At 35.8% G+C, this 27653-nt stretch overlaps 2 protein-coding genes across 7 annotated transcripts; both read right to left on the bottom strand.

Annotated features, from left to right (window-relative positions):
• Nucleotides 1-5227: 5227 nt before the first annotated feature.
• On the bottom strand, nt 5228-9096 carry LOC115983749 (acetate/butyrate--CoA ligase AAE7, peroxisomal-like). Of its 6 annotated transcripts, XR_004090183.1 has the most exons (5): nt 8738-9096; nt 6948-7042; nt 5682-5759; nt 5451-5548; nt 5228-5353 (listed from the first exon to the last, which is right to left on the bottom strand). XR_004090183.1 is itself a non-coding variant. In XM_031106512.1 (2 exons), the coding sequence occupies exons 1-2, from the start codon at nt 8945-8947 to the stop codon at nt 5267-5269; spliced, it is 297 nt and encodes a 98-aa protein (XP_030962372.1). In that variant the 5' UTR covers nt 8948-9096; the 3' UTR covers nt 5228-5266. The 6 variants fall into 6 exon arrangements, 1 of the variants encoding a protein (XP_030962372.1); XR_004090185.1 differs by lacking the exon at nt 5682-5759; XR_004090184.1 differs by lacking the exons at nt 5451-5548; nt 5682-5759.
• A 13419-nt stretch (nt 9097-22515) lies between these two features.
• On the bottom strand, nt 22516-26669 carry LOC115984674. Its single transcript, XM_031107696.1, has 4 exons — nt 25298-26669; nt 24039-25228; nt 23566-23949; nt 22516-23463 (listed from the first exon to the last, which is right to left on the bottom strand). The coding sequence occupies exons 1-4, from the start codon at nt 26667-26669 to the stop codon at nt 22516-22518; spliced, it is 3894 nt and encodes a 1297-aa protein (XP_030963556.1).
• Between the last annotated feature and the right edge of the window lie 984 nt (nt 26670-27653).

Here is a 27653-nt window from a genome sequence, read left to right as displayed (position 1 = left end):
TTTTAATCCCCCACTTCAACAAAATTATAAAATTACTTGCTAAAAGAAAATTCAGTGGAACATAGTATTTCGTACATTTGACTTCTAAGTTCTAAAATTGAGTAGGGTTAGAAGCTTTGGAAAATATTGATGGACAAAGTTTCTTTCCAAATTAGTTTAGAGAAAAATGCTTTAAATTAACTCTCACTAAAAAATTAACATGACTGCACATTTTAAAAATCTAACAATTAGATTAAATATTTTTTATGTTCTTAACATGCATTTCAAATTTAATATTATTTACTATTTGATTCATAAACTTATCTTTTATGCTTAGTTTAAAACTACAAAAACATGAATTTAGATATTTTTTTGAATGACATAACTATCGATATTTGATATAATAAGAAAAATCAATCTAATGGTAAATTTATCATAATTCGCTTTCAATAAAAAAAAAAAATAAATAAATAAATAAAAACATTTGTCTAATATTAAATGAGTTCAATAGGGGAAGTTTTCTCCCTTTTTTTTTTTTTATTGTCAAATGTCCCTTATTAAGTTGAGAGGAAAAAAATAAAATAGGAAAGAAAAAAAAAAAAGACATTTCTATAATCCCTCAAGTCCCTGTAGCCAGTTTGTTCTTCCCTACCATATTCTAAATATGTGCTTTTCCCTAAGTACCTAAGCTGTGAAATCAAACTTAGTCAGTCTTCACAAAACAAAAAAAAAAAAAAAAAAAAAAAAAAAAAAAAAAAAAAAAAAAAAAAAAAAACCCCAATTGTACCACTTAGCAAAAACAAAAGCTGTGGATTGAATAATGAATGTGGCCATGTGTGACTTGTGAGACCCTTCAATCCGTCAAGCACGTCACAAAATGTCACAGGGTCAAATTTAAGTAAAGCTCCTAAGTCCTAACACAAAGGAACGTTGAATGTGTCCATGTAAAACAAAACCTCTTGATCGTGGGACCATTTGTAATTAAAAATTTATAATGTGTTTGGAAAGGTTAGAGGAGAGAGGAAGTGAAAAGAAATCAGAAGATATGTACTCCTTTTCTCTGTTTGGTTACTATGGAAGAAATAAATAAAAAAGGAAGAAACCATTTTCCTTGGACCCACATATTTGCAATCCGCCCAAATTGAGTGGATTTGAAGGGAGAGAATGGTTTTTAAATAATAAAGGCCTACATACATAAAATAATATGACATGAAGTTACACATTCGTCCATAACTTTTATGCATCTTTTACATTTATATGAGCATAAAAGTTTAAAAAAAAAAAAAAAAAAATTCTATATATATATATATATATATATATATATTTTCTTTTCATTTTCTTTCTCATTGCAATCCACACAAAGGAAAGAGAAATACATTATTCTTTTTCTTTTCCCCTTCTCTTCCTATTTCCAAACATACACATGAGAATTGATTTCTTTTCTTTTCTTTCTCAATTCCTTCCTATTATTCATTTCTTATCTCTTCTCTTCTCTTTATTATTTTGGAAAAAATTTCCTATTCCTAACTCTAGTTAACGCAAACAATACACTTTTTCCCACACCTAAATCTAGTATGTTTATGTGTCAATTATTGATTGAATTTTAACACCTTCACATAGGTGATGGGTTGACAACAAATTTTTTAAAAAGCTAAATTCTCTTATTGACAGAAAAATTATTTTTTTTGATAAGTAAAAGATATATTGATAAAAAAAGGGGACACCCTAGTGCACAGGGAGTGTACAAGGGAAAGGAAATCAAATACAAAAATTACAAGAGTCAAGGAAATCAATAAAAGAGGGGAAAGATTTATCTTGCAAAGCAAACAACCAATCCCTTAAAGTTCTAAAAAAGAGAAGGACCCACATATCAGTGATACATGCAATACCAAAAAAAAAAAAAATCTTATAGCTGCGTTTTTACAAATGCAGCTATAGGCCAGGACCAATTGCCACGTGTTTAGAAACGCAGCTATAAGACATAGCCGCGATAGCCGCTTTTTTCAAATGAGACTATTGGGAACAGCTATAGCCAAGTTTTAAAAATGCGGCTATAGCCCTTTTGTTTTTTTTTTTGAATTTGGCTATAGTCGAGTTTTTATTTTTTATTTTTCCTCCTGGCCAGATGGCCCTCATCCTATGTCATTATTTCTTGATGCCTACATGTTAGTAGCTGCAGAGATAATATGTCCCATGTTTACTGTCCTTCCATTTCTTTTCCATATCTATCATACAATTGGTGTGAAGAAAATCTCAATGGTCACAAGATATAAGCTACTCAAAGCTACAAATATCACCTATTAGCAAGAGTGGAATTACTTACAAACAACTTCAACTAGTTTTATAACCTTAACTGATAGATGTATTTGCTATCAAATTTGCATTTGTTTATGCTACTCTTTTACACAAAAATTATGTATGGATTCGTATATAGAATAGAACTTGAAGCAAGTGATTGAAAAAAAAAAAAGCGTAAATGCACTTTTATTCCCTACATTTTGACTCGATTTTTATTTTGGTCCCTAGATTTTATTTTTCCCACTTTTAGTCCCAAACCAATTAACGCGTGACATTTAAGTCCTTACCATCGCCCAACTAACAGAAAATGCTGATGTGGTTGACGGCACAATAAAATAATAATTAAAAAATTTATTTTAGCATTAAAAAATTGCCACATCAGAATTTAAATTAAAAAAATTAATTTATTAATTTTAACTAAATGAAAAAAATTAAAAACAAAAAATCAAACCCAATACAGATCAAAACACCACAATCCCAGATCACAACTCTCTGAAACTCTCCTGTCTCAACGGTGCTTGTGGGTTTCTTTTTCTTTTTTGTTTTCTTCTTTCTTTTTCTTTTTCTTCCCCAGATCGGTCTCTCAATTTCTCTGCCTCCATTCTTTCCTTTTCTTCTTTCTTTCTTCTTCTTTTTCTTCTTTCTCCCTCTATCTTGGTGCTTAGCCTTCTTGAACTCTCTTTATCTCTTGATTTTGCTCAAACCCAAACCCATATGCCTCAAGCTCCTCTCTCAAATCAATGGGTCTCTCTCTTTGGCATTTTTTTTTTTGTGGGTTTCTGTGCATATGGTGTTACCGACTTGCCGTGGTGAGGTGGAGGGCTTGGGTTTGTGGGGATCGGCATGGTGGAGGTCTGAGTTTGTGGATCGGCGGGGTGGAGGGTGTGGGTTTGTGGTGATCGGCGTCTGTGGTGGAGTTTTGGTGATGGCACAGATCAGAGTTTGGGTCGGTCGGTGATGGGTTGCATGATTGTTCGGTGGCTGGATCGGTAATGGTTGGTGGCTAGATTGAAGTTTGGTGGTGGGTTTCAGTGGCTGGATTGAAGTTTGGTGGTGGGTTTCAATGGCTGAGATTGGAGTTCGGTGGTGGGTTTCGGTGATGGCACAGATCGGGGTTTGGTGGTGGGATTGGTTCACAGATTGGAGTTTGGTGATGGGATTCATTCTCAGATCGAAGAGGAATGGCGCCTGGACTAGCTGAGTTTTTTGTTTTTTTTTTTTTTAATCAAATTTGGGTAGGGTAGTTTGCTCCGATGGGTTTGTGTGAGTAGTGGATGGATTTATTATTTTGGATTTGTGGTGGATAGTTGATGGTTTTGTGACAGATTTCGATGGATTTGTGGTTGTGATTTGAGGGCAGTCACGGGTCAGGAAAGAAAATTTTGTGTTTAGGTTTGTGTTCTTGAATTCTTTGATCTGAGTTGGAGTTCTTGTTTTCATCATGTTCTTCTCGAGTTTTTTTTTTTTTTTTTTTTTTTTTAATTTTTCATTTAGTTAAAATTAATAAATTAATTTTTTTTTTTAATTTAAACACTGATGTGGCAATTTTTTAATGCCAAAATAGACTTTTTAATTATTATTTTATTGTGCCGTCAGCCACGTCAGCATTTTCTGTTAATTGGGTAATGATAAGGACTTAAATGTCACGCGCAAATTGATTTAGGGACTAAAAATGGTAAAATGAAAATGTAGGAACCAAAATGAAAAAAAGTCAAAATGTTGAGACTAAAAGTGCATTTACGCCAAAAAAACATAATCAGGTATCTAATTTCACATGGGCTGACTGTATCCAAATTTAGGTCAAAACTTTGAGGAGAGAACTTGAAGCAAGTGATTGAAAAAAAAAAGTAGTTTAAAGGAACAACCACCATGATAAAGAATGCACAACTTTTCTTGGTGTCAAAGCATACCTATAAACTGGGATGCACGGACGCGGCTCCAGAGCCATCGCACCCGCGTCTAACGCGGCAACACGAGAGGGACGCCGCTGACCGCGCGTCAGTGCTGCGTCAGGCCGCGTCCTGCCACGTGGATTCCTCGACTTGCACCGACGCGGCTCAAATTAGGCTGACTCAGGCCGTATCGACTGAAACCGACAAAACTGCTGAAATGGTCAGTTCAAGCCGAAACGGCCGAGTCAGGCCGAAATTCAAAAAAAAAAAAAAAAACGTGCAAAACGCACCGTTTGAACTTAACCTAAAACCCTAAGACTCTCTCACACACTCTCACTTCGTCCGAACACTCTCTCTCACTCCATCCCTCATCTCTCTTCTCTATGCTCTCTGCAAGTCTGCGGTGTACTCGGCTTCAGGTGTGCTTTCTCTTCTCTGTGCTCGGCTTCAGGTGCTGCTGCTACTGCTTCTTCTTCTTCTTCTTTCTTCGTTTTGTCCGCTCGTCCTTTTCAATTCTATTTTAAATTTTCCTTGCCTTGTTTTAGGTTTTCTTTTTGTTTCGTGAACCTAGCACGTGACTAGGTGTTTGAAATGATAAAGAGATTTGACAAAAGCTTTATTTCTATGGGCCCACACGTACTACTAATATATGAATAATAAAACTATTTTAATATTTAACTAGAGCCTTTATATTGCGTTTTTAATAGTAATTTTTTTAAAGAATATTTTAATAGTAAAATTGTTTTAATAGTATTATTATAATTATTGGATAGATATTTAGACTTGAAATTGATAAATTAGCTTAAATTAGCTTTCAATCTTTTGGAATGTTTTAGTTTCATGGAATGTTTTAGTTTCAATTTTGTGAGTTGTATTTAATTTATGAACTTCATGTTTTAGTTATTATCTACTATTGCTTTTAAATTTGATATATATTTATATAATATGAAAAAGTATGCTTAGCAATATATTAAAAATATAAATAAAAATATTTTTAATAATTTTTTAATCGCCGAGTCCCGCCGCATCCGCACCCACTTTTTTCAAAAATTGCCGAGTCCCGCACCCGCACTCGAGTCCTGAAACGCACCCGTGCTTCATAGCTTATAAATAAGCTTTTTCTCGTGAAGTCTAACAAAAGCCTCTGTCACAGCTCTTGAGCTTTTCTCATCCATTGTGAAGCACTAATACAAGAAAAATAAGCAAAAATCACTCAGAGAGTGGGGGAAGAACAGATTCATGACTGAATCTGACATGAAAAAAAAAAAAAAAAAAAAAAACCTAATTAAGAATGGTATGCTTTATCCACAACTAGTAGAGCAGAGGACTCAATGTCCTTGTGTCGCCAGGCACCCATACTTGTTTTTCCAATCCCAAACCTTTCAGCACAATATAATGGAAACATCAGAATGTGTGTGTGAATAGACAAAGCAACATGAGGACATCAAAATTATGAAGAGTATATTTTTTCCCTTGGCAAGGACACTGATATTAGCTAGTGTTTGAACTCACTTCAAATACAAATTTCTCTCGACCAAGATCATGCCTGGTTAATTTTCTTTAGCGCATTATCTTCTTTTCCACAACCATCTAAAAAGATTCAAGTAAAAAAGAACAAAATGTCTCATATTAAACAATTGACTGAAAAATAGTTGCATTCTAAAGAATATTCAAAATTCATTCACCACATGCAAGCATTAGTATGGATTTGATGCGAGTAAAGCAAGCTTTAAAAATGGGCTATTAGCCAAAATGCTTATTGAAAGGCATGTGACATATAATGAGTTCATGCCTGGTAGAACTCATTAATAATTCAAGTACTTTCAACACAAACTAGAACAGCATAACCAGTAGGTCTCTCTCACAGAATGAGATTATATATATACTATGGAAAAGACAACCATAGATGAGCAATACATGAACAAAATGAGTAAAAAGAAAGAAAATTCCAGCTCCATTAACACAATCTTAGACAACCAAAAAAATCTGATTCCATCCAAACCAAGAAAAAGAAGAAATACTGGACTTTATATATTTATATATATATATATATATATATACATACACACTCAAAATCCATTGAAAGACTATTCATGAACATTTTATAAGAAATTTAAAAAAAAAAAAAATTGTATTAATGACATGGTTCCATGACATAGAGAAAACGTTTTTGCTAGTAATTATTCCACATCACTATGTTTCAACAATTTTTGAAAAAGAAACTGCATAATTTTCTTTGGCCATTCCTGTTCAATCAAACCAAACACATATATCATCACTATTAAAAGAACTAGAAGATCATTTCCAATAGCTACACTTCAAACATCAATTCTGTGTATAAAACATTTGATATGGCTTTAAAAATACAAAAACATGACGTACCTAGGAAATCATAATAAGAGAAAGGCTAAGTAAAAATAATTCAACTAAAGAAGAATTATGTATTTTTTTTTTTAAACAGCCCATGTCATGCCATAATGTTTGTTATCATCCACAATTACGTATGCAAACTCATCAACATTAGTCCAATTACAATTTCCACCCAAAAAATAAAATAAAAGGCAAAATCAAAATCAAATTCAGCTATACCCAAAAAAAAATAAAAATCAAAACAAATACTTTAAACTCCAAGCAACCAAATTAATTCCAGCGTTGATACGTAGGAAAAGGAAAAACGAAAAGAAACTTTAACTTTTCTTTTTCTGAACTTTTGTGCTTATGGGAAACCAAACAGAGAGTGGATTGAAATTTTAGAGTACACCTAAAATAATAACTTACAGTGAATCTCTTTGGATGGGCAACAAATCTCCAACGCTTGCCATACTGCTTGTGTCTCAAACTCTCTCTTATCATCCATACTTGCTTAAGTCAAGCTATAATCTCAAAAAGGAAGAAAATCCAAAGCAAAAAATCTAATAAAAAAGTGATAACACTAAAAATTCAACCAAAGTTTGATTGTATCAACCGAACATGACATCTAATAATAGACAAATAGTCACACTAGTATTTTACCTAATATACATATCCTAGGATTCGCCTAATGTAACACTATTCATAGGATATAAACCGCTAAAAGCCAGAAACTAATCAGTATAGGAAAAGTCCACTAGGCACTTTGTGATTTAGGATTATCCATCCTTGATTCCCCCTCCCCAAAAGGGCGTTTTCTTCTCCTGGAGGTGACTCTCTTTACCTTACTTTTCTATTAGTATATTTTTATATAATAATAATAAAAAAGAACTTTTCATGTATGACATGACCCATGAAGGTTCCTTTGGCATAAGAAGACATGTACTCTGGCAACACTCACCAAGAGGTGAGAATTGAGGTCAAAGGAAAATTGGATGACCCACTTCAGAAAATCAAAAGCAAAAGTCTTCCACTGCTTCCAGACACCCTCTTGAGTGCAATTTTTACCAATCACATTGAAAGGCATAACAAAAATTCCACTCTACAAATGCTTTTCTTATTATAGCATGAATATGCTATCTACTGTTTGTGATTGTTTAAATAATCCTATTGATGGCACCAACAATACCCCATTCTTTATCATTCTAACTTGTCCCATATACTATAAATGATGCAAAATGCCTCTTTTTTTATTATCTTTATTTATCATATATGATTGAATTTTAATTTGCGGTGTCATTTGATAATGATTGTTTTTATTATCAAGCTAAGAGATATCAATCAATTTTAAGTGTAGGCAAGGTTTGAATGACTAATAATTGAACCAATTGGAACTCGCAATAATGCAAAATTTTAATTCAAAACTAAATAGTTATCTATAATTCGGACTTTTTGAAAGATTGAGATGTGTATGGAGCAGATAATGGGGGCACTGTTATCAGCAAAAGATGCAAGTAATTGACAAAAATTAAAGCAAGTTGAAGAGACAATTGTTTGTGAAGTCATCTGGTACTAATTTTGCGTTTGATTGGTTTCTGTTAAGGATATATATTAGGCCAAAGATCATACAAATCTATTTCTTTCTTTTTACAATATTAAATATTAATGTCATGGCCAAGAGATTAGGTTGTTGAAGCCAATATGAGATCACATGCACGACATAGAGCATTGTCCAATTAAATCATCTCCATCTATTTTTGAGTTAAGGATCTTTTCAACCGTTTGACTTATTTTCACCATTCTAAGAATACCAATCACATGGCTAGTGCTAGAAGTTTCAAACTAATCATCAAGAGCAAAAGCTCGTGTTCCATGGCAACTTGATTAGCTTAATATTCCATTATCTAAAATTGTGATGTTAAGCAAACAATACCCACTTCATGACCCTCATGATTTGTGTTTGAAAACGCGATTAGCATTCATATAATTCGAGTACAGCTAGCCTATATGCACAAACTAATATAACCATGTATTTATTTCTTTCAGACTGGATAACCCCGAAAAAAAAAAATAATAATAATATCCAAAAATTTTGACCTTTTCATTTCTAGAATATTCAAAGCAACATGAAAAACACCAGAGCAATAACTTTTTTTTTTTCTCAGGAACCAAACAGAGAGACAGCTATAGCATGCAATAACAACAACAAAAGCGTGTACCGTGGAACTGAGGCCGATGGAGTGTTTGGAGAGAGAAGAGGCCAATCGACGGCAACGGTTGTAAGTGTCACGCCACGTGTAGCGTAGAGATCCATGGAGGAGCGAAGTTTTGTTGGGGTGTACCAAAGCAGCTCTGTCCAAAAACCAAAGCAGCGTCAAAGCTGTGAAGTTGGCCGCATTTTTTGGCAAATCGTCTATGTCTTGACCCATCACCACCACACTCTCTCTCTCTTCTTCTTCTTCTCTCTTCGACTTCGTACTAATATACACTGAACACCATTGCTGAGAGAATGAGAGAGAGTGATGGAGGCCGGTGTGTGTGAGAGGGAGTGATGGAGGCTGTGTGAAGAGGAAGAGAGAGAGAGAGAGAGAGAGAGAGAGGACGGGGCGGCTGAATGAGAAAGAGATGCTAGGGATTTAGTTTTAGATGTTAAGTTTTATATAAATTCAAAACGACGTCGTTTTGATAATAGAATCTTAAAAAATGAAGAAAAAAAAAAGTAGTTTTAAAGGTTAGAGCATTTGCAGCAGTGTAAGTATATTGCTAAATTGTTATAATTTAGCTCCTCAAACACCAAAATGATACTCCAGCAGTGGAGCTAAATCTATTTTTTTTAACTCCATTGCTACAATGCACATCTGTAGATAGATGTGCACTGTATGAGAGCTAAAAAAAATATTATTTTATTCTACCAGCCTGATTATTTTATTAAAAACCCACACCGTGCCTCTCTCTCTCTCAGTCACTCCATCTTTCAGCTCTCTCATCTCTCAAAACTCTCTCAAGCAAACTCTCTCAACGTTGTGCTCCGGCCGCTAGATCGTGGTTGTGCTCCGACCTCATGGATCGAAGTGGCTTTCCGTGGATCATGGTTGTGCTCCGGCCTCGTGGATCGAAATGGCTTCCCTCACCTCCACTCCACCACTGGGTCGTGGTTGTGCTCCGGTGTGCGTTGATATCGAGGTTGAGATCGGTGTGTGGTTTCGACGTTTGGGTAGCTGGCATGGATTTGGGTTTGGTGGGTTTCGGCGTTTGGGTTGCTGGATTTCAGGGGTCACAGTGGAGATGATGGTGGTGGTGGGTCGTTTTGCTGGTGGTGGGTCGTATCGACGTGGGTTTGATTTGTGATTTGTGGTTGTGGGTTTGTTTTGTGCTGTGCTGTGCTATGGGTTTGTTTTGTGGTGGCTGTGGGTTTGTTGGTGATGCTGTGTTAGAGGTGGTTGTGCCGCATTTTTTTTTTTTTTTTCTGTGATTGTTGATTTTGTTTGGTCTGGGTTGAGGAAAAAGATTGGAGATTTGGGTTTTTTTTTTTTTTCCTGCTGTGGACTGGTGGCCGGTGGTGGTTGTGGGTGTGGTTGTGGGTGTGGCTAATGGTAGAGGTGGTTGTGATTGGTGCTGTGGATGTTTTTTTGGGTAATAGGATATATTATTTTATTGTAGTAGTTATATTATTTTATTGTGTTGAAAGCTAAAATAGATCCACTACTGTAGCATGTATGTAAGTAAAATAGATAAAGTAACTTTTGGTGGAGCTAAAAAGCTAAATTTTTAGCTCCATTGTTGTGGATGCTCTTAGAACCTCAGGAACTTGAAAAATACCTGTGCTTACCACTAACACAAAATACATTTATTTAGAGTATTTTACCTATAATAATATATATTGGTCGGTTTCGGTTTGGTTCTGTATAATAATATATATAGGTCCACAATAAATTATTTATTTATTTGTTATTTTTTTATTCAAGTTGGGCTTACACACACACACACACACACACACACACACACATATATATATATATAAATTTCTTGATTAATTTATTTTAAAATTATTTTAGTAAAACTTAAAATGATGCTGTGATTAATATATATTAATAAAAAAATGACTAATACACCCTTCAAATTACAACCACATAAAACGTGATTTAAAAAAAAAAAAAAAAAAAGTGGCAAAAAGAATGACCAAAATATATCCCCTAAACCTAAAAAATGACCAAAATACCCCCTAAGCCTAAAAAAAGACCAAGATGCCCTCTAAACTTAAAAAATACCCAAAATACCCCCAAAAACTAAAATATGACTAAAACACCCCCGAAAACCTAAAAAATGGCCAAAATACCCCCGTAAACATAAAAATGTCCAAAATACCCCTAAAGCCTTAAAATGATTGAAATACCTCTCGAAACCTAAAAAATGACCGAAATACCCTTGAAACCTAGATAATGACCAAAACACTCCCAAAACCTAAAAAATTACTAAAATACCCTCCGAACCTGGGCTGACTGGTGGGAATGCGCATGTCCTTGCCGCTAGGATACCCGGAACTTTCTTGATATAATTTGTACAAATTAATATTTAATATCTAATGTAGAGATAGTAATAAAAAAGATCTTACTATGGTTCGAACTTGGGTAAAATATTATCACATGCGTGTCTTACCACTAAACTAGTGTAATTGTACATAAATACTAGTATTATGCCCGTGCGATGCATGGCTTCATTAATAATCATGTGTAAATTAATGAAAATTAAAAAAAATTTAAATAAAATAAAATTGATAATAAAAATAAAGTAATCTTTTACTCTATTTTTTTAAAACAAAGTAACATTTTACTTTAAACAAAATTTCAACCACTGTAAACTTCAACCAAAAAATAGTTGATAAGAAGTTGTTTCTATTTAAAACAATAATTTTAAGTTGTGAAAAAGTTGATATAAGTAAAAAAGAAAAAAATCAAAATTAAAATCCAATACCTTAAAAATCAAGTTGTTAATGCTAATTACAAGATTTTATTTTCTGTTATACCAAAAAAATCATGTTGTTAATTAAGGCTATTAGCTTTTTTTATCCAAAAATTTGATATTTATCCAAAACAATTAAATTAAAAAAATTATATATTTGGAAAAAAGTAGATAAAAAATTTATTATCAATTCCTCCCCATGTGTATATCCTCCCAATGAAAGTTATGATGAAGTTGATATCAGCAAAAAAGGAAGGAATTTATTTAAAATTAAATACCATAAAATCAAGTTGTTAACATTAATTACAATTTTTTTTTTCTGTTATACCGTGAAAATCATGTTGTTATTAGCTTTTTTTTTAATCCAAAAATATGATATTTATCCAAAAAATAAATTAAAACAAAATATATTTGAATAAAAAAAGTAGATAACAAATTTATTAGCAATTCCTCCTCGTGTGTATATCCTCCCAATGAAAGTCGTTTTTTATTTTTAATTTATATAAATGTTTTCTTTTCATGTGTAGTGCAGTAACTAAAAAAATTAGAAAGTTGCTACTTTTTTTATAATACACTATATGTATAAAAAAAAAAAAAAAAGGATTAGATGGATTTGATGAATAATTTGGGTTATAACACACTACACTAAAAAATTAGGATTAGATGGATTAGATGAAGAATTTGGATTGTAATCAAATTAAGATTTTTATCAACTTAGAAATTATAGGAGAAGAAAAATTATATATATATATATATATATATTAAATCTAAAAATCTAAGTGATTTATATAAAAAATTTCACGTACGATGCATGTGAAATATTAGATTTATCAACTTATAAATCATATCAAAATATAAATCATATTAATTTACTAAAAATCACGTACTGTAATTATATATTAATATACTTATTAATATAATTAATATACAATAAATAAATCATAATATATGCTTATTAATATAAAAATTAACGTTAATAAAAAATAGTTCATTATCTATTGTAATTTTATTAATATATATTAATTTTTACAAATTAATAAATAAATCATATTAATATTTGATGTCATATGCAAGTAAAATATGATTTATATTTTTTGATATAAATCATATCTTTATTACATTTTTTTGAAAAAACTAATAAAGATATGATTTATATCTAAGACTCTATAATTCGGGTTAGAAATTATATATCTTATATAATTTCTAAACAATCAAACTTTTTTTTTTTTTTGATAACATTCTAAACAATCAAACTAAAATTATAAAATATATATATATATATATATATCAATTGACAATCCGTAACAATTCTCTAAATTGGATTAAATTTAAGGAAATCAACTTAAACAAATATGCAAAATATATTCAATTTGATGGGAAAAAAAGTAGAGTAAACAAATACGTACTTATAAGGTTGTAGGTAGAAGAAGAGAATAATAGATGTTGTAGGTAAAAGAAGAGAAGAATAGTGCAAAAGAACCGTATGATGAGTATTAAATATGAATTATCTGGTATATAAATTTATACACACACACTCCACATTGCAACCTTAGACAAAATAAACTAAAGAAAAGAACAAATTAAATACTACGTTGCTGTATTTTTATCCACTTAGAAATACTTATATATCCACATTGAAGAATTTTATATGAACAAAAAGTCTAAAGCTAATATTAATTGAATAGAATTTTTTAAACAAACAAAAATTCTAAACACTACGTTGCAACCTTAGACAAAATAAACTAAAGAAAAGAACAAATTAAACATTACATTGTTGTATTTTTATCCACTTAGAAATACAGCTGTTAAGACATATGTGTTTCACATGTTAGGAACATATGTCACTATTTTATGTAATTGGCTAAACCTTTGACAAAACGCACTTTATTTGTATTTGGGTAGATCTAGGATATGTTTAATACTTCAAGAAACCTTGTTTCAAGATCAAGTGTTAAAACCATGCAAGTCTGTCCAAGATTCAAGCTGAGAAAGTGCTTGTCATTAATGCTCGACAGCTAGCATTTATCGAGCTTTAAGAGCTGTTCCAGCCCCGTGGCTCGACAACAACTTGACAAATAGTTATATGTCGAGGTTTAAGAAAAACAGATTTTTCTGTTCTGTTTTCTTCCAATCCGTGATTATGTGTTTGAGCTTTCTTTTCTCACAACCCTAGATATATAAAATGATTATTTTAAGGGCCGTCAAAGGAGACACAAGTTGCACAAGTGTTGAGCAAAGTTTGTTCAAGCAAATTGTGACCGGAGACAGAATTTGCCCTAATTCATCTCTCTTGTGAAGAAGTTGCTGTGTTTATGCACCATAGGGTTTTGTAACCAAGCATCTTCTTGATCTTCATCGTCTGGATGAATTGAAGAACTTTGCAGCCAACAACCTTCTCTAGTTGGTGATTGAAGTCGCGTACTGGGATCCGCGCAATTTGTTAGTCACATACTGGGAGACGTACATTACAAAGGAGAGATTGTCACTACAGAACAAGTCCAATTGGGTATTGAAGTAAGAGTTCAATTGTAGGTTGGTATAAGGTACTAGGATTCCTTTACTTATAACCGCTTATTGTGATAATAGTGGATTCTCGGGAGTGGTGACCTTAAAATCACCTGGTGGGGTTTTTGCCGTGTAGGTTTTCCTCATTCTAAAACAAATCACCGTGTCAATTTATTTTCTGCTGCACTTAGTATAATTGGTGATTTGTTTGTGTTACCACGCGCTTTGCATGTTAATTTGATTAATTAATAAACTTGGCTAATTAATCAATTAATTAATCACAAGGGGTTAATACGTTTTTGGCCTATAAAGTGGTATCAGAGCAAGCACACTCTGATTAGGTTTTAATCTTTACTGTGTGATCCATTGACCCCGTTTGTCATGGATAGAGGTCAGTCTCTTATTATACCTCAATTATTTGAAGGTACTAACTATGCATACTGGAAAGTACGCATGAGAGCTTTCTTACAGTCTTTAGATGAGAAGGTGTGGCAAGCTGTTGAGATAGGCTGGACCAAGCCAAAGGAAGCGTCAGCCGATTGGGATGATGTCAAGATCAAGGCGGCAAACTTCAACAACAGGGCATTGAATGCCTTATTCAGTGCGGTCACTAATGAGGAGTTCAAGAAGATATCCTCCACTGAAACTGCTAAGGAGGCATGGACCATTCTCCAGACAACCTATGAAGGAACTAAGGCTGTCAAGGATTTGAAACTTCAGAGACTCACTACAAGCTTTGAAGAGATTAAGATGGAGGAGGATAAGTCGTTCGATGAGTTCTATGCCAAGCTCAAAGACATAGTGAACTCTGCTTTCAATCTTGGGAAAACCATTCCTGAACCCAAGATTGTGAGAAATGAGCTCAGATCTCTACCCAAGAGATTCCATGCTAAGATCACCGCGATTGAGGAATCAAAGGACATCGACAAGATTCCTCTGACAGAGCTGGTTGGTAATCTGCAGACCTATGAGTTAGGTCTAACAAGAATTGGTAAATCGGGTAAGAGCAAGAGCATGGCACTGAAGGCCAAGAGCAGTGACACGGTTGAGTCTTCAAACGATGAAGATTCTGAGATGAAGTCCTACATCATCAAGCAATTCAAGAAGTTCATGAAGAATGCCAATGGGAAGGGCTTCGACAAGGACTGTAGGCAATCTAGTTCTTCTCAGTTCAAGAGCCAAGATAAAGGGAAGAAAGATGCTAGGGATGGCGGTCAATACACTGTTCCCTCAGGACTAAAGTGCTTCGGGTGTCAAGGCTTTGGACATATGAAACAGAAGTGTCCTACATATTTGAAGAGCATTGGGAAGAGCAAGGCACTTGTTGCTACCTTGTGCGACACTAAGCCTGAGAATGATTCCGACAATAAGGATGACGGAATCCTGAATGCCTTTACTGCCACTGTCAATCCTACTGAGGGGATTGTTGAAGATGTGGACGAAGAAGAGGACTTGGTGGATTCTAAGTTCGAGAAGATGGATGGTCAAGATAATATCCATATAGCCTATGAGAAACTGTACAAGCTTTCTGAGAAGCATGAGAAACTTTATAGGTTGACCACCAAGAAGCTTAGTGATGTGGAACTTGATCGTGAAGAGCTTTCCACAAAGTTTGATGAAGCAAATCAAACTATTGGAGCACTGAGGTTTGAGAATAATTTCTTGGCTGAGAAGACCAAGAAGCTTGAAGCGGAGTTGTTTCAAGATAGAACTCAATTGGAGAGAACTTCAAGTGCAAAGCTTGATGAGATGCTCAGTATTTAGAAATCTGCTTCTGATCGAACAAGTTTAGGGTATGATTTCTCTTCTTCTAGTATTGCTTCTACTAGTATTACTGTTTTTGTTCCACCTGCTAAAAACGTTAAAATTGAGAACAATGATAAAACTGAATTAGCTAATGAGAACTTAGACAAGGGTAAATCTATCTTAGGAGCACCCCTTAAGCAGGATAAGAAAGAAGCTAAAAACCCTAAGGCTAAGAAGAATAACTCTCAAAAACCTAAACAGAAGAAGCAGCATCTTTGTCATCATTGTGGAGTTGCCGGTCATACTTGACCAAATTGCTATAAGTGGTTAGCCACTCAACAAAGCAACGACATGATAGCTTCGGGAAACCAGAATTAGCTTCAATCCTCTCTTGCTCCTCTTGGAGATTTTCTCAAAGCCCTCATATTCTTTTCGAACTTGAATAGTTTTAATTCCTCCCCCTCACTGCCGGTTCAAGGGTTTACTCAAAGGAAAGGTTCTTCCAAGGTGTGGAAGGAAAATGGCTCCAAGTGATTCTATCACTTTCTTCTCTCTCTTGTTGTTTTTTTTTTTGCATTACTTGTGTGTTTTGCTTTTATTTTGAGTCAGTCTAGTTTTATGCTTTGCTTTGCTTAACATATTTTTGTCTGTTTATTTTTGGTTTTGTTTTTCAAAAATTTTTTTTTTTTGAAAAATCAGAAAAATACAAAAACAGTGTGTGTTTTGTGTACATTGGTACTTGTGTACCTTGGATGGCCATTGAAATAAAGTTTTCTAAACTTTGTATCTTTTGTAACTTAGATGAGCATCTCTATGCACAACTAAGCAAGTGAGCTTTATGGCTCGTGTTTGTGATGAGTAAGATTAAGTAATCTCTTGTACTTAACACTCATATCATTCTTTTTGATGGGAAGGGCTAGAAAATCCTAAGAGAAAGGCATAAATAACCATCTCACCACTATTGTCCGCCAATCATAAAATGACATTTGTATGCTTCGGTATAGCAAAAGTGCAATGTCAAAAGTTTAACATCATTGGGTATTTCTTTTCTATCTCTTATATGCCATGCATGATATGCTTATTAAAAGAAAAATATGCAAAGAAAAATAAAAAGCAAAAAGATCAAAATTCTTTATATATGATTGCAAGCATGTATTTTAGGAGATGTGAGAGTTATAGGATGTACCTCGAAGGTGATAGTCCCCATCAAACAGGTATGATTGTGTGTGAGTTAAAGCGATTTTCTCATATCTTAAATCGTCATAACTAGTTGACACTTATGCAATCTTGCGATGTTTTTCACACACAACATGCAGTATTCTTTGATACTCTTGATACATATGCAGGTACAATGTGATTTGGTCATCACAAGGTTTACATGTGTTAATATATGCTTACTAAACTGTCTTGACTTGTTTTTAAAATATAAAATTGGTTAGACTTGTTGTGTGTGTTTTTGGGATCTATATGCTTAAAATTGTTGTTGAGAGATGTTTTTGAGAGTTCAAAATATTGATTGGATCCTTGGTTGAGTTGCATGTTTGATTGCATTCATATCTATGTTTTTCCCTTCTTGAAAAACTGTTTTTAAGCAATCTCGACACCTTTCGACACTTGGCTTATCTATTGAGTTCTTCAGCTGGTTTTTATCGCAATCTCGACACCTCTCGACAGCTAGGTGGATCAATCGACATATCTTCTGGATCCTCGATAGCTTCTCGACAGCTAGGTGGATCGATCGAGCTTCTTTATAAACTTTTTTGTTGAATTGTTCCTCAACAGAACCTCGATAGGTGGCTCGATAGCTAGTTCACACGTTTAAACCTCGACAGCTCCTTAACACATCCCGATTGATCAAGCTTTAAAAGGTTCCTATTTAAGTGCTGTTCGCGATTTCTTTCTCACTTTCCTCAATCTCTCTCGACAGATCTGTCTCCTTACCTCCCAAACACTCACTTCTCTCTCAAAACCTTCAAACCCATGTGATTTTCGGCCCTTCCTTGCTTCAAATCACTTGGTATAATCTCTTTTTCTCTCATTCTTCATGCTTTTCATGCATTTAGATCTAGGTTTTGGGTTTTTGTAAATTTTTTGGGGTTTTCCAAAATTGTTGAGTTTTTGTTGAAATTTTGGGATGGGTTTTAAAGATTTGATCTTAAAAACTTCATGCATTACATCTCATGAGTATTATAACAGTATTATCATGCATTTAGTTGTGTGCAACTGATTGTGTGTTGGTAGGATTGGATTAGGCTGAGCCCATGATGCTTTTTATATTGCATGTCACATGTTCATGCATTCCTATGCATACGTTCTTTCTCTTCAATATATCTTGACATATTTGAATTGTTTTTGGAACTTTTCTGATTGTCTCTCTCTTTCCCTCTCTCTTCTGTTTGCGTTAGTCTGTGTCTATGGCACCCAAACGAAAGTCTACTCCGTCTCGGAACCCTCTTCGTTCCGGTGCATCCACTTCGTCTGATCCTACTCTTTCATCTGTTCGGTTTCGTGATGAGGATACCCGAAAGGCCTTCTCGGAGACCTTTTCTCGACCAGGCATTCATTCTGAATACCAAGTCATCCTATCAGACTTTGCCGACACTAACCTACCCACTGTCATTCACAGTCGGGGTTGGGAGTCACTGTGTGACGTCCCGGTCACATGTCCATCCGTGCTGATTCAGGAGTTCTACTCCAACATGCATGGATTCGATTATTTAGTACCTTATTTCAACTCTTGTGTTCGAGATACGCGCATTGTTGTCACACTGCAGATTGTTGCGAATGTGCTTGGTGTCCCTAGGGTAGAGTTTCCTGATTACCTTGGTTGTGATCGTCTGAAGATAGTGTCTAAAGACGAGCTTATCTCTGCTTTTTGTGAGCGCCCTTCTGAGTGGGGTGACTGTCAGTTCACTTATCATTTGGGCTTTACAAAAGGCCATCATTTTTTGAACATGGTCATGACTTTTGTTCTCCACCCTCTCTCTCACTATAACTCTATCACAGAGCCTTGTGCTCGATTTTTGTTGTCCCTTCTTGAGCATCTTACTATAGATTTTCCTTCTCACTTTATTCTTTCTATCATAGATGTTCATAGGGATTCGGTGACTCGTGATAAGCTTATCTTTCCTTCGGCTATCACGAAGCTTTTACGCCACTTTTCTGTTCCCTTTCCAGCGTTTGACCACTTTACCTACATGTGTGCCATAGACGCCGCTACCGTTAAACGGAGTGAGGCACAGTTTAGGTCGAGGCAGTCTGGGTCAGCAGTTCCTCCCACCCGTTCGGCTCCATCCCAATCTGCTCCATCCACATCCGCTCCTTCCTCTTCTACGAGCGATGTGACTCTCGGGGACATCATGGCGGAGCTTCAGCGCATGGATGCTATCCTTGATACACTCTTTACTGAGCTGTATCAGGTGAACATCCGTGTTAGCCGTATTGCACGACGACAGGCGGTCATGGGTGGTTTCGTTTTTGAGACTTCTCCTCCACCTATTCCAGAGGCTTCTGAGGCTGAGGCTGAGGATGATGATGATGATGTTATTGCTTCTGAGGATGATGATTGACACTCTTACCTTTTGTCACTCGTGACAAAAAGGGGGAGTAGTTTTGGATATGAGAGTAGTCATACTTAGGGGGAGAGTTAGTATAGGACCATTTTGTTAGGGGGAGTGTTGATATTTGAGGGATGTAGTGAGGATTACTTGTATCTTTTTCTTTTCTCTATTTTAGATACATTTATTCTTGTACATGGGTCTTGTGACCATTATTGACATACATTGTACTTATTTTCTTTATATGTTGATGTATATTTCTTTCACCTACTTTTACATGTGTTGTTTCTTTTCTCTCTTTATGCACATGCTTCTTATTACTTGCATGCAATCTATAATTTCTGTTTCACACAAAGATACCTTGATGAGTTTTGTTTAAAGTGTTTCAGAAATACAGGTTGTCAAAGTCTACTTGCCATAAACTCTCTTCTTGCAAAGTTTTTCAAGAGTTTGTGTTAGGATAGATTTTATTATATTCAACAAGTGAATATGAGTTAAGTGATTTATGACTTCTCTCATATGTTCATTTTCTTGTTGTGGTTTTGTCACGAATTACCAAAGGGGGAGATTGTTAGGACATATGTGTTTCACATGTTAGGGACATATGTCACTATTTTATGTAATTGGCTAATCTTTTGACAAAACGCACTTTACTTGCATTTGGGTAGATCTAGGATGTGTTTAATACTTCAAGAAATCTTGTTTCAAGATCAAGTGTTAAAGCCATGCAAGTTTGTCCAAGATTCAAGCTGAGAAAGTGCCTGTCATTAAAGCTCGACAGCTAGCATCTATCGAGCTTTAAGAGCTGTTCCAGCCCAGTGGCTCGACAGCAGCTATCTGTCGAGGTTTAAGAAAAACAGATTTTTCTGTTCTATTTTCTTCAAATCCGTGATTATGTGTTTGGGTTTTCTTTTCTCACAACCCTAGACATATAAAATGATTATTTTAAGGGCCGTCAAAGGTGACACAAGTTGCACAAGTGTTGAGCAAAGTTTGTTCAAGCAAATTGTGATTGGAGACATAATTTGCCCTAGTTCATCTCTCTTGTGAAGAAGCTGCTGTGTTTGTGTACCATAGGGTTTTGTAACCAAGCATCTTCTTGATCTTCATCGTCTGGATGAACTGAAGAACTTTGTAGCCAACAACCTTCTCTAGTTGGTGATTGAAGTCGCGTACTGGGATCCGCGCAATTGGTTAGTCACGTATTGGGAGCCGTGCATTACAAAGGAGAGATTGTTACTACAGAACAAGTTCAATTGGGTATTAGGGTAAGGGTTCAACTGTAAGTTGGTACAAGGTACTGAGATTTCTTTACTTGTAACTGCTTGTTGTGATAATAGTGGATTCTCGGGAGTGGTGACCTTAAAATCACCCGGTGGGGTTTTTGCCATGTAGGTTTTCCCCATTCCAAAATAAATCACTGTGTCAATTTATTTTCCATTGCACTTAGTATAATTGGTGATTTGTTTGTGCTACCATGCGCTTTGTATGTTAATTTGATTAATTAATAAACTTGGATATTAATGAATTAATTAATCACAAGGGGTCAATACGGTTTTGGCCTGTTAACAGCAAGTGTAATTCAACTTTAATCAAATTAAGATTTTTATTCACTTAGAAATTATAGTTGAAGAAAATTTATATATATATTTTTTCTTAAAATCTAAAAATCTAAGAAAATTTCTACAATTTGGTGCCGCCACTTGGTGCAACCACAGCGCCTAAGCCCAACTTTTATTATATATAATATGATTTTATACATAAATATTTTATAAATAGTAATGTTTAATATTTTATAAACTTAGCCTATAGCTACGTTTTTTAAAAGTGGCTATAAATCCTCCTTAATATATATATATATATATATATATATATTTGGCTGGACCTATAGCCACGTTTATGAACGCGACTATAGACTAAACCTATAGCCGTATTTTTAAAACGTAAAGAACATGCAATTCAATGGTTAGCTTTTTGAAATATGTAGTAATATTAATGATGTTAAATAAGGTTGTAACCTTAGGGTATAACCAACTTTGTAACTAAAATTTGTCCAATAATATATTGTCAATTTAGTTAAATCTGTCATAATGTCATTAAATTAAAATGATTAACGGATGAATTAAGTCTATCATGAAATGGGTCTAGCTCCTCATCTGCAATTGATAATATATATATATATATATATGTGTGTGTGTGTGTGTGTGTGTGTGTGTGTGTGTGTGTGTGTGTGTATAAAATATGAAAGAAGAAGGAAGAAAGGTAACATGACATGTAGGTCCATGAGGCAACTTTATTATCTAATCAATGGGTTAGGTGGTTTTTCTAAAAAAAATCAATGGGTTAGGTGAATAGATGTGAAAAAAAAAAAAAAAAAAAAAAAAAAAAACCTAGTAGTTTATTTATGGTTTTAGTCCATAATTAATCTTCAGGACACGTAATGATCGTAGAGGTGTATTGTTAATTGAAGTTTCAATAAAAATTGATTTACATATATAATTACTTTTGTTAGTTACTAGCCTTACTAGCCTCGTGCTCAGAGGCTCTTCTATTTTTTTGGGTTAAAAGTTAACAATTTGCATCTATTATAATTTGAAAATATATATTTTACGAACAAATAAAATTGATAAATTTTAAAAATAAACAACTATAATTTCTTTTTTGGACGTTTGTTTAAAAGTGGTATAGTGATATATAGAGAAAAGTTTGGGTAGGAAAAATAAGATGAACGTAATGGGAAAGAAGACTGAATTTTAGAAGTTCTCTTAGTTTTTTATTTTTTAAAATTGGGGGCTATTTTACTTTTATTGGATGAAAAATGAATAAAAAATGCTAAATTTTAGGGAATAAAAAGAAAAACCTAAAGAAAAAAAAATTCTAAATTTTAGGAGTCTCCTTTTTAATTTAGAATGAAATTTGTTATTTGACATTTTTGAATATATTTCTAAGAGACCGTTCGGTAATAAAAATATTTTTGAACTATATAAAAATTCAGTTCAAAGGGTGAAATTTTCTACGAGGATTAGTGACTCGTAGTCTGGAAACGTGTATTTTAGGCTCAACCAAGTATGGATGCTACACTTCCAAATCCTTAATTGTTAAAATACACCTAATAAACACACCTTTTTTTTTTTTGAGAAACCGGAAAGAACTTGTCATTAAACATGCAGAAAAATTCTGACAGTAGTTACAAGCTCTGTTACATTACGATGAATGTCCTCTAACCATACTTATGGTTCATACAAATTCTTCGCTAGCTTAGCGAGTTTGTCTGCAACGTTGTTACCCTGGCGCTTGGTGTGAGTGAAGGTAGCTGACCTGAATGTTGATGCTAGGGAGCGGGATTCTTCAATAATGTGCCCAAATGCGGACATGCAAGGTTGCTCTACAGTGAGGAGTTTAAAGATAGCCTCTGAATCGCCTTCGAAAACCACATCCTGAAGCCCAAGTTCAATTGCAAATACGATGGATCTCCTGCAAGCCATCGCTTCCAAAGCTGCCACAGTTGGAGGTAAATGGATTCGTTCCGATAGCGCTGCAATGACCAAGCCCTCTAAATCACGTACAACCACACCCAAACCTGTTGCGGCGATGTCCGGAAAAGTAGCGCCATCAAAATTTACCTTGTAAACTGAGGGCAACGGTGGCAGCCAGTGAGCTGGATGGTGCACCGTTAGTTGGGTTCTCGGTTCTTCTTGGACTGAATGGAACTCTCTTAAGCGCTCCACAGCATCTCTGTATATTTTCTCAATTGGCAGAGAAGGTGAGCCCAACCTCCTTGCGTTTCGTTCATGCCAAATACTCCACCCGATAAAGGCAAATAGCTCAGCCAAGTTTGGAATTTTCTGGGCGAGGATTCCTTGCAGCAAGTCATGGAAACTAGCAAAATTTTCGTTCAAGAATTCTCTGCACTTTTCCAATTCCCACCAAACTTGTTTGATCATTTGGCAGCCCCATATTGGATGGACTCCATCTTCAATTCCACCTCCACATCGTTCACAGGTTGTGTCTTGAATGATATTCCTCTTCTGCAGGTTCTTTTTTGTTGGAAGGGAGTCATTGGCTGCGCGCCACAAGAAATGACGAATTTTGTTTGGCACATTCAGTGACCAAAGCTCCTGCCAGAAAGGCTTCTGAGCCGCTGAGTTTGAAGTGCCAGGAACCGCTGCCTTTGCTGCCTGTAATAAAAGTCAGAAATGACGAATTTTGTTTGGCACATTCAGTGACCAAAGCTCCTGCCAGAAAGGCTTCTGAGCCGCTGAGTTTGAAGTGCCAGGAACCGCTGCCTCTACTGCCTGTAATAGAAGTCGGTATGCTGATTTAGTGGTGTAATAACCATTCATCGTTTCAGCCCATATCAACCTGTCCTTTTTGCCGTTGAAACTCAAAGGTAGGCTAAGGATTGCTTCAGCTTCATGTGGCAGAAATTCCTCACGTATCCGACCCTCCATCCAGCATCTATTTTCCTCATCAATAAGAGCACAGACTCGAGTGTTGTTGGGGAAGTTTTTCTGCGGTGACACCACACGGCTAGAGAACAAGTCAGGTAACCACTTGTCCCCACGGATCCTGACAGAATGTCCATCTCCAATTCTCCATTTTGACCCCATCCTCACCACCCCTTGTGCTTTTAGAATGCTTTGCCAAGCATATGAGCCATTCTCCTTCACCCCCTCATCCAAAATTGAACAATTGGGAAAATATTAAAGACCTTGTAGAAGAGAGAGTCTTTGTTATGGATCAATCTCCAAACTTGCTTGCCTAGCATAGCAATATTGAAGAGTTCAATATCCTTGAATCCCAACCCTCCGTGGCTCTTTGACTTGCACAATTTTTTCCATCCCACCCAATGAATTTTTCGTGCTTCCCCCTTATAGCCCCACCAAAATTTCCAAATTAGAGATTCAATATCCTTGCATAGACTTTTTGGGAGTTTGAAGCATCCCATGGTGAAAGTGGGCATAGCTTGAAGGACCGCTTTTATCAACACTTCTCTACCGCCTTGTGATAGTAATCTTTCTTTCCACCCTTCCATCTTATGCCAAATCCTCTCCCTAATGTAGCCAAAACTTTGTTTTTTTCCACTCCCCACAAAAGAGGGTAAACCAAGATATTTTTCATAATTAGTAGTAGCTGCCACTCCTAGCAAAGTCTTGATTTCCTCTTGCACATGTGGATCCGTGTTGGGGCTAAAGAAGAGTTGAGTTTTTTCTCGGTTTATTTGTTGCCCTGATGCTTCTTCATACTGTTTCAAAATCTCCATGATAGAACCAGCCTCATGTGAATTTGCCCTACAAAAGAGCAAGCTATCATCGGCAAAGAACAAGTGTGAAACTTTTGGACTCGTACTACAAAGGGAGACGCCTTTGATTGAGCCTGAAATTTCAGCTTGTTGAATAAGTGAATGTAACCCTTCTGCACACAAGAGAAACAAATAAGGTGACAGTGGATCTCCTTGGCGGAGTCCCCTATTAGGAGTGAAATTACCATGGGGTTCACCATTAACCAACACAGAGAAGGAGACAGATCGAATGCAGGAACTAACAAGTGTGATCCACCTATTATCAAAGCCTAATTTTTCCATTACTTTTTCTAGGAATGCCCATTCCACTCTGTCATATGCTTTGCTCATATCGAGCTTAATGGCCATGAATCCGGTTTTCCCTTTTGTTTTTGTCTTAAGATGGTGGAAGGTTTCAAAGGCTACAAGGATGTTGTCTGATATAAGTCTATCTGACATGAATGCACTTTGGGATTCTGACACCAATTTGGGGAGGAGTTTCTTTAAGCGATTGGCTATAGTTTTAGAGACAATTTTATATAATACATTGCAAAGACTTATTGGCCTAAAATCAGTGGCTTTTTCTGGAGATTTTATTTTTGGAATGAGTGATATGTAAGTATGATTGAGACTAGCAGGCATATTACCCGAATTTAGTATTGCTAGAGAAGCATCAATGAAATCATGACCAATAAAATTCTAGCAAGACTTGTAGAAAATGGGGGACATACCATCCGGGCCTGGGGCAGTTAGGGGCTTCATTTGTTTCAAAGCAAATTCAACTTCGTCTGCGGTAAATTCTCTTGTGAGGTCTGCATTCATGGCTGGAGTGACCTTTGTATCAATGCCTTGGAGAATCTGATCAAAGCTCGAGGGCATGGTGGAAGCAAAAATCTGTTTGAAGTAGTCTACCATTGCCTCACCAATTTGTTTTTCATCTGTCACCACCGATCCGTCATTCAAGTTCAATTTGGAAATAAAATTCCTCTTGTTCCTTTGTGTTGCTCGGCTATGGAAATAACTTGTGTTCATGTCACCACTCTTCAACCAATCAACCCTTGATCTCTGGTGCCACAGGCATTCTTCTTTCACCATGAGTTCATACACTTCACTTCTAAGAACACGAATCTGGTCATGATGATCCCCGGCCATAGACATAGCCTCAGCTTGTGCTAGTTGCTTCTTTTTTTGGATTAGCAATCGACGGATATTGCCAAAAGAGGTTCTACTCCATGTTTGCAAACTTGATCTGCAGGCATCTACCTTTCGGATTAGTTTGTCAACTGGTTCCCCCATAGTTCTGTCACTCCATGCTTTTTTGATAACACCTTCACATCTTTCATCTTTTAGCCACACCGCCTCAAAACGAAAAGGCCTGGATTTCTTGTAAAATCTAACATTTTCATCGTCAGAGCATAACCATAATGGACAATGGTTAGATAATGTACCTGGAAGGTGATGAACACAAACTGTGGGGAACAATTGTGACCATGACGGTGTTGCCACCCCTCTATCCAAACGAATCCATGTTACTTCTCCATCAAATTGGTTATTGCACCAAGTGAATGGTAAACCAACGAACCCCAAATCACGGAATCCACAAAAATCCAAAGCATCTCTAAATGCTTTCATCTGGCTTTCTGGTCTATGAGCACCACCCTTCTTTTCTTCTGCTTTGGTGATCTCGTTGAAATCCCCTACACATATCCATGGTAGATCCAATTTTAGACAAAGGTGTTTAAGTAGTGCCCAACAATGTTCCCGGTTGGCTGTTATTGGATTCCCATAGAAACCCGTGAACCGCCAGGCGTCATCCATTCCTGGGTTAACTATTGCATCAATGTAAGTTGGTGTTGAGTCCAGAACTTTAAGATCAATCCCCTCTTTCCAGTAAAGTGCCAATCCTCCTCCTGTGTTAATCCGAGACTTAATAAAAACATTCTCCAAGTGAAGCTTTGAACAAAGGTTTTTAAGATAGTGGTCTTTAGATCTTGTTTCCATCAGAAAGAGAATGGATGGAGCGTATTTTTTCACCAAGTCGGTGAGTTCAAGAACTGCTCGTGATTGCCTCAAACCACGGCAGTTCCAACTGAGGCAATTCATTGTCCTTGGCGGGGCTGTTCAACAGCCTCCACCACTTCAAGATAATCATCCTTGGCATTGTGAATACTCTGATGACGTTTGCTAGGGAAATCTAAGGATAACTCATTCTCTGTAAGTTCACGTTTTCTACCAGAGAGATGCTCATTATCCACACATTGGTTGCCTGTTGCTACCCGTTTTTTCCTTTTCCAGGTTGGTAGAACACGAAGCTTGGTAGTGGAGAGAGCAACCCTACTTGTGTCATGTGCTTCACTAGAATTTGATTGCACCGAGTCTGAATTAGTGGCACGTGCATTTACATTATTAGAATTTAATTCAGGCACATTCCCGTTTTCAAACTTAGCTAATGCCGTGTCAATCTCCTTTAATTTAGCATTGAAATCCTGGAATTTAGTGTGACCAACGGACTGAGAGGTAATTGAGGCATTAAATGTGTTTGAATGAAATTCAAACTCTTTTGGATCAATATCAGAAACGGTGTGGGACTTAACTCCTTTCAGTTCTGATCCCATGATATTAGCTGCTCCAAATAAATGTGCCAAGCGAATCCTGTCATTATTAGCTTCCATATGTGTTTCGGTTTCACTAGGTAACTTAATTTCCTCAGTGATTGTCCCGTTAGGAATCCCTTTGTTAACCGTATCTGCCCTATTGATTTCCTCATCTTCATTTGGAATTAATGAGGAATTATGGGCTACATTAATAACCCCTTCATTGCAAGCCGTTACATTATTTGATAGCTCCGGTGATCTTCCTCTGCCAGAAACAGAATTCCGGCCTGAATCTCCGCCCTCCGATACACCTGAACTCCCTTTCTTCTTTACGACATAGAACCCAGGAACTACAATTGAGCTTTTCCTTGCGGCGACAAACGGCGGAGCTCTCAAATGTGGTCCAAACTCACGTTGCTCTAGTGTAAGTGTGCCCTCACTATCAATCCATAAGTCACAATATCTGTCATCGTGTGTAAGTCGCCCGCACCAG

This window comes from Quercus lobata, chromosome 4 (genome assembly GCF_001633185.2).
Source record: "Quercus lobata isolate SW786 chromosome 4, ValleyOak3.0 Primary Assembly, whole genome shotgun sequence".
Taxonomy (NCBI): Eukaryota; Viridiplantae; Streptophyta; class Magnoliopsida; order Fagales; family Fagaceae; genus Quercus; species Quercus lobata.
The sequence above is the reverse complement of the archived record's forward strand: the minus strand, read 5'-3'. Positions and strand labels throughout refer to the sequence as shown.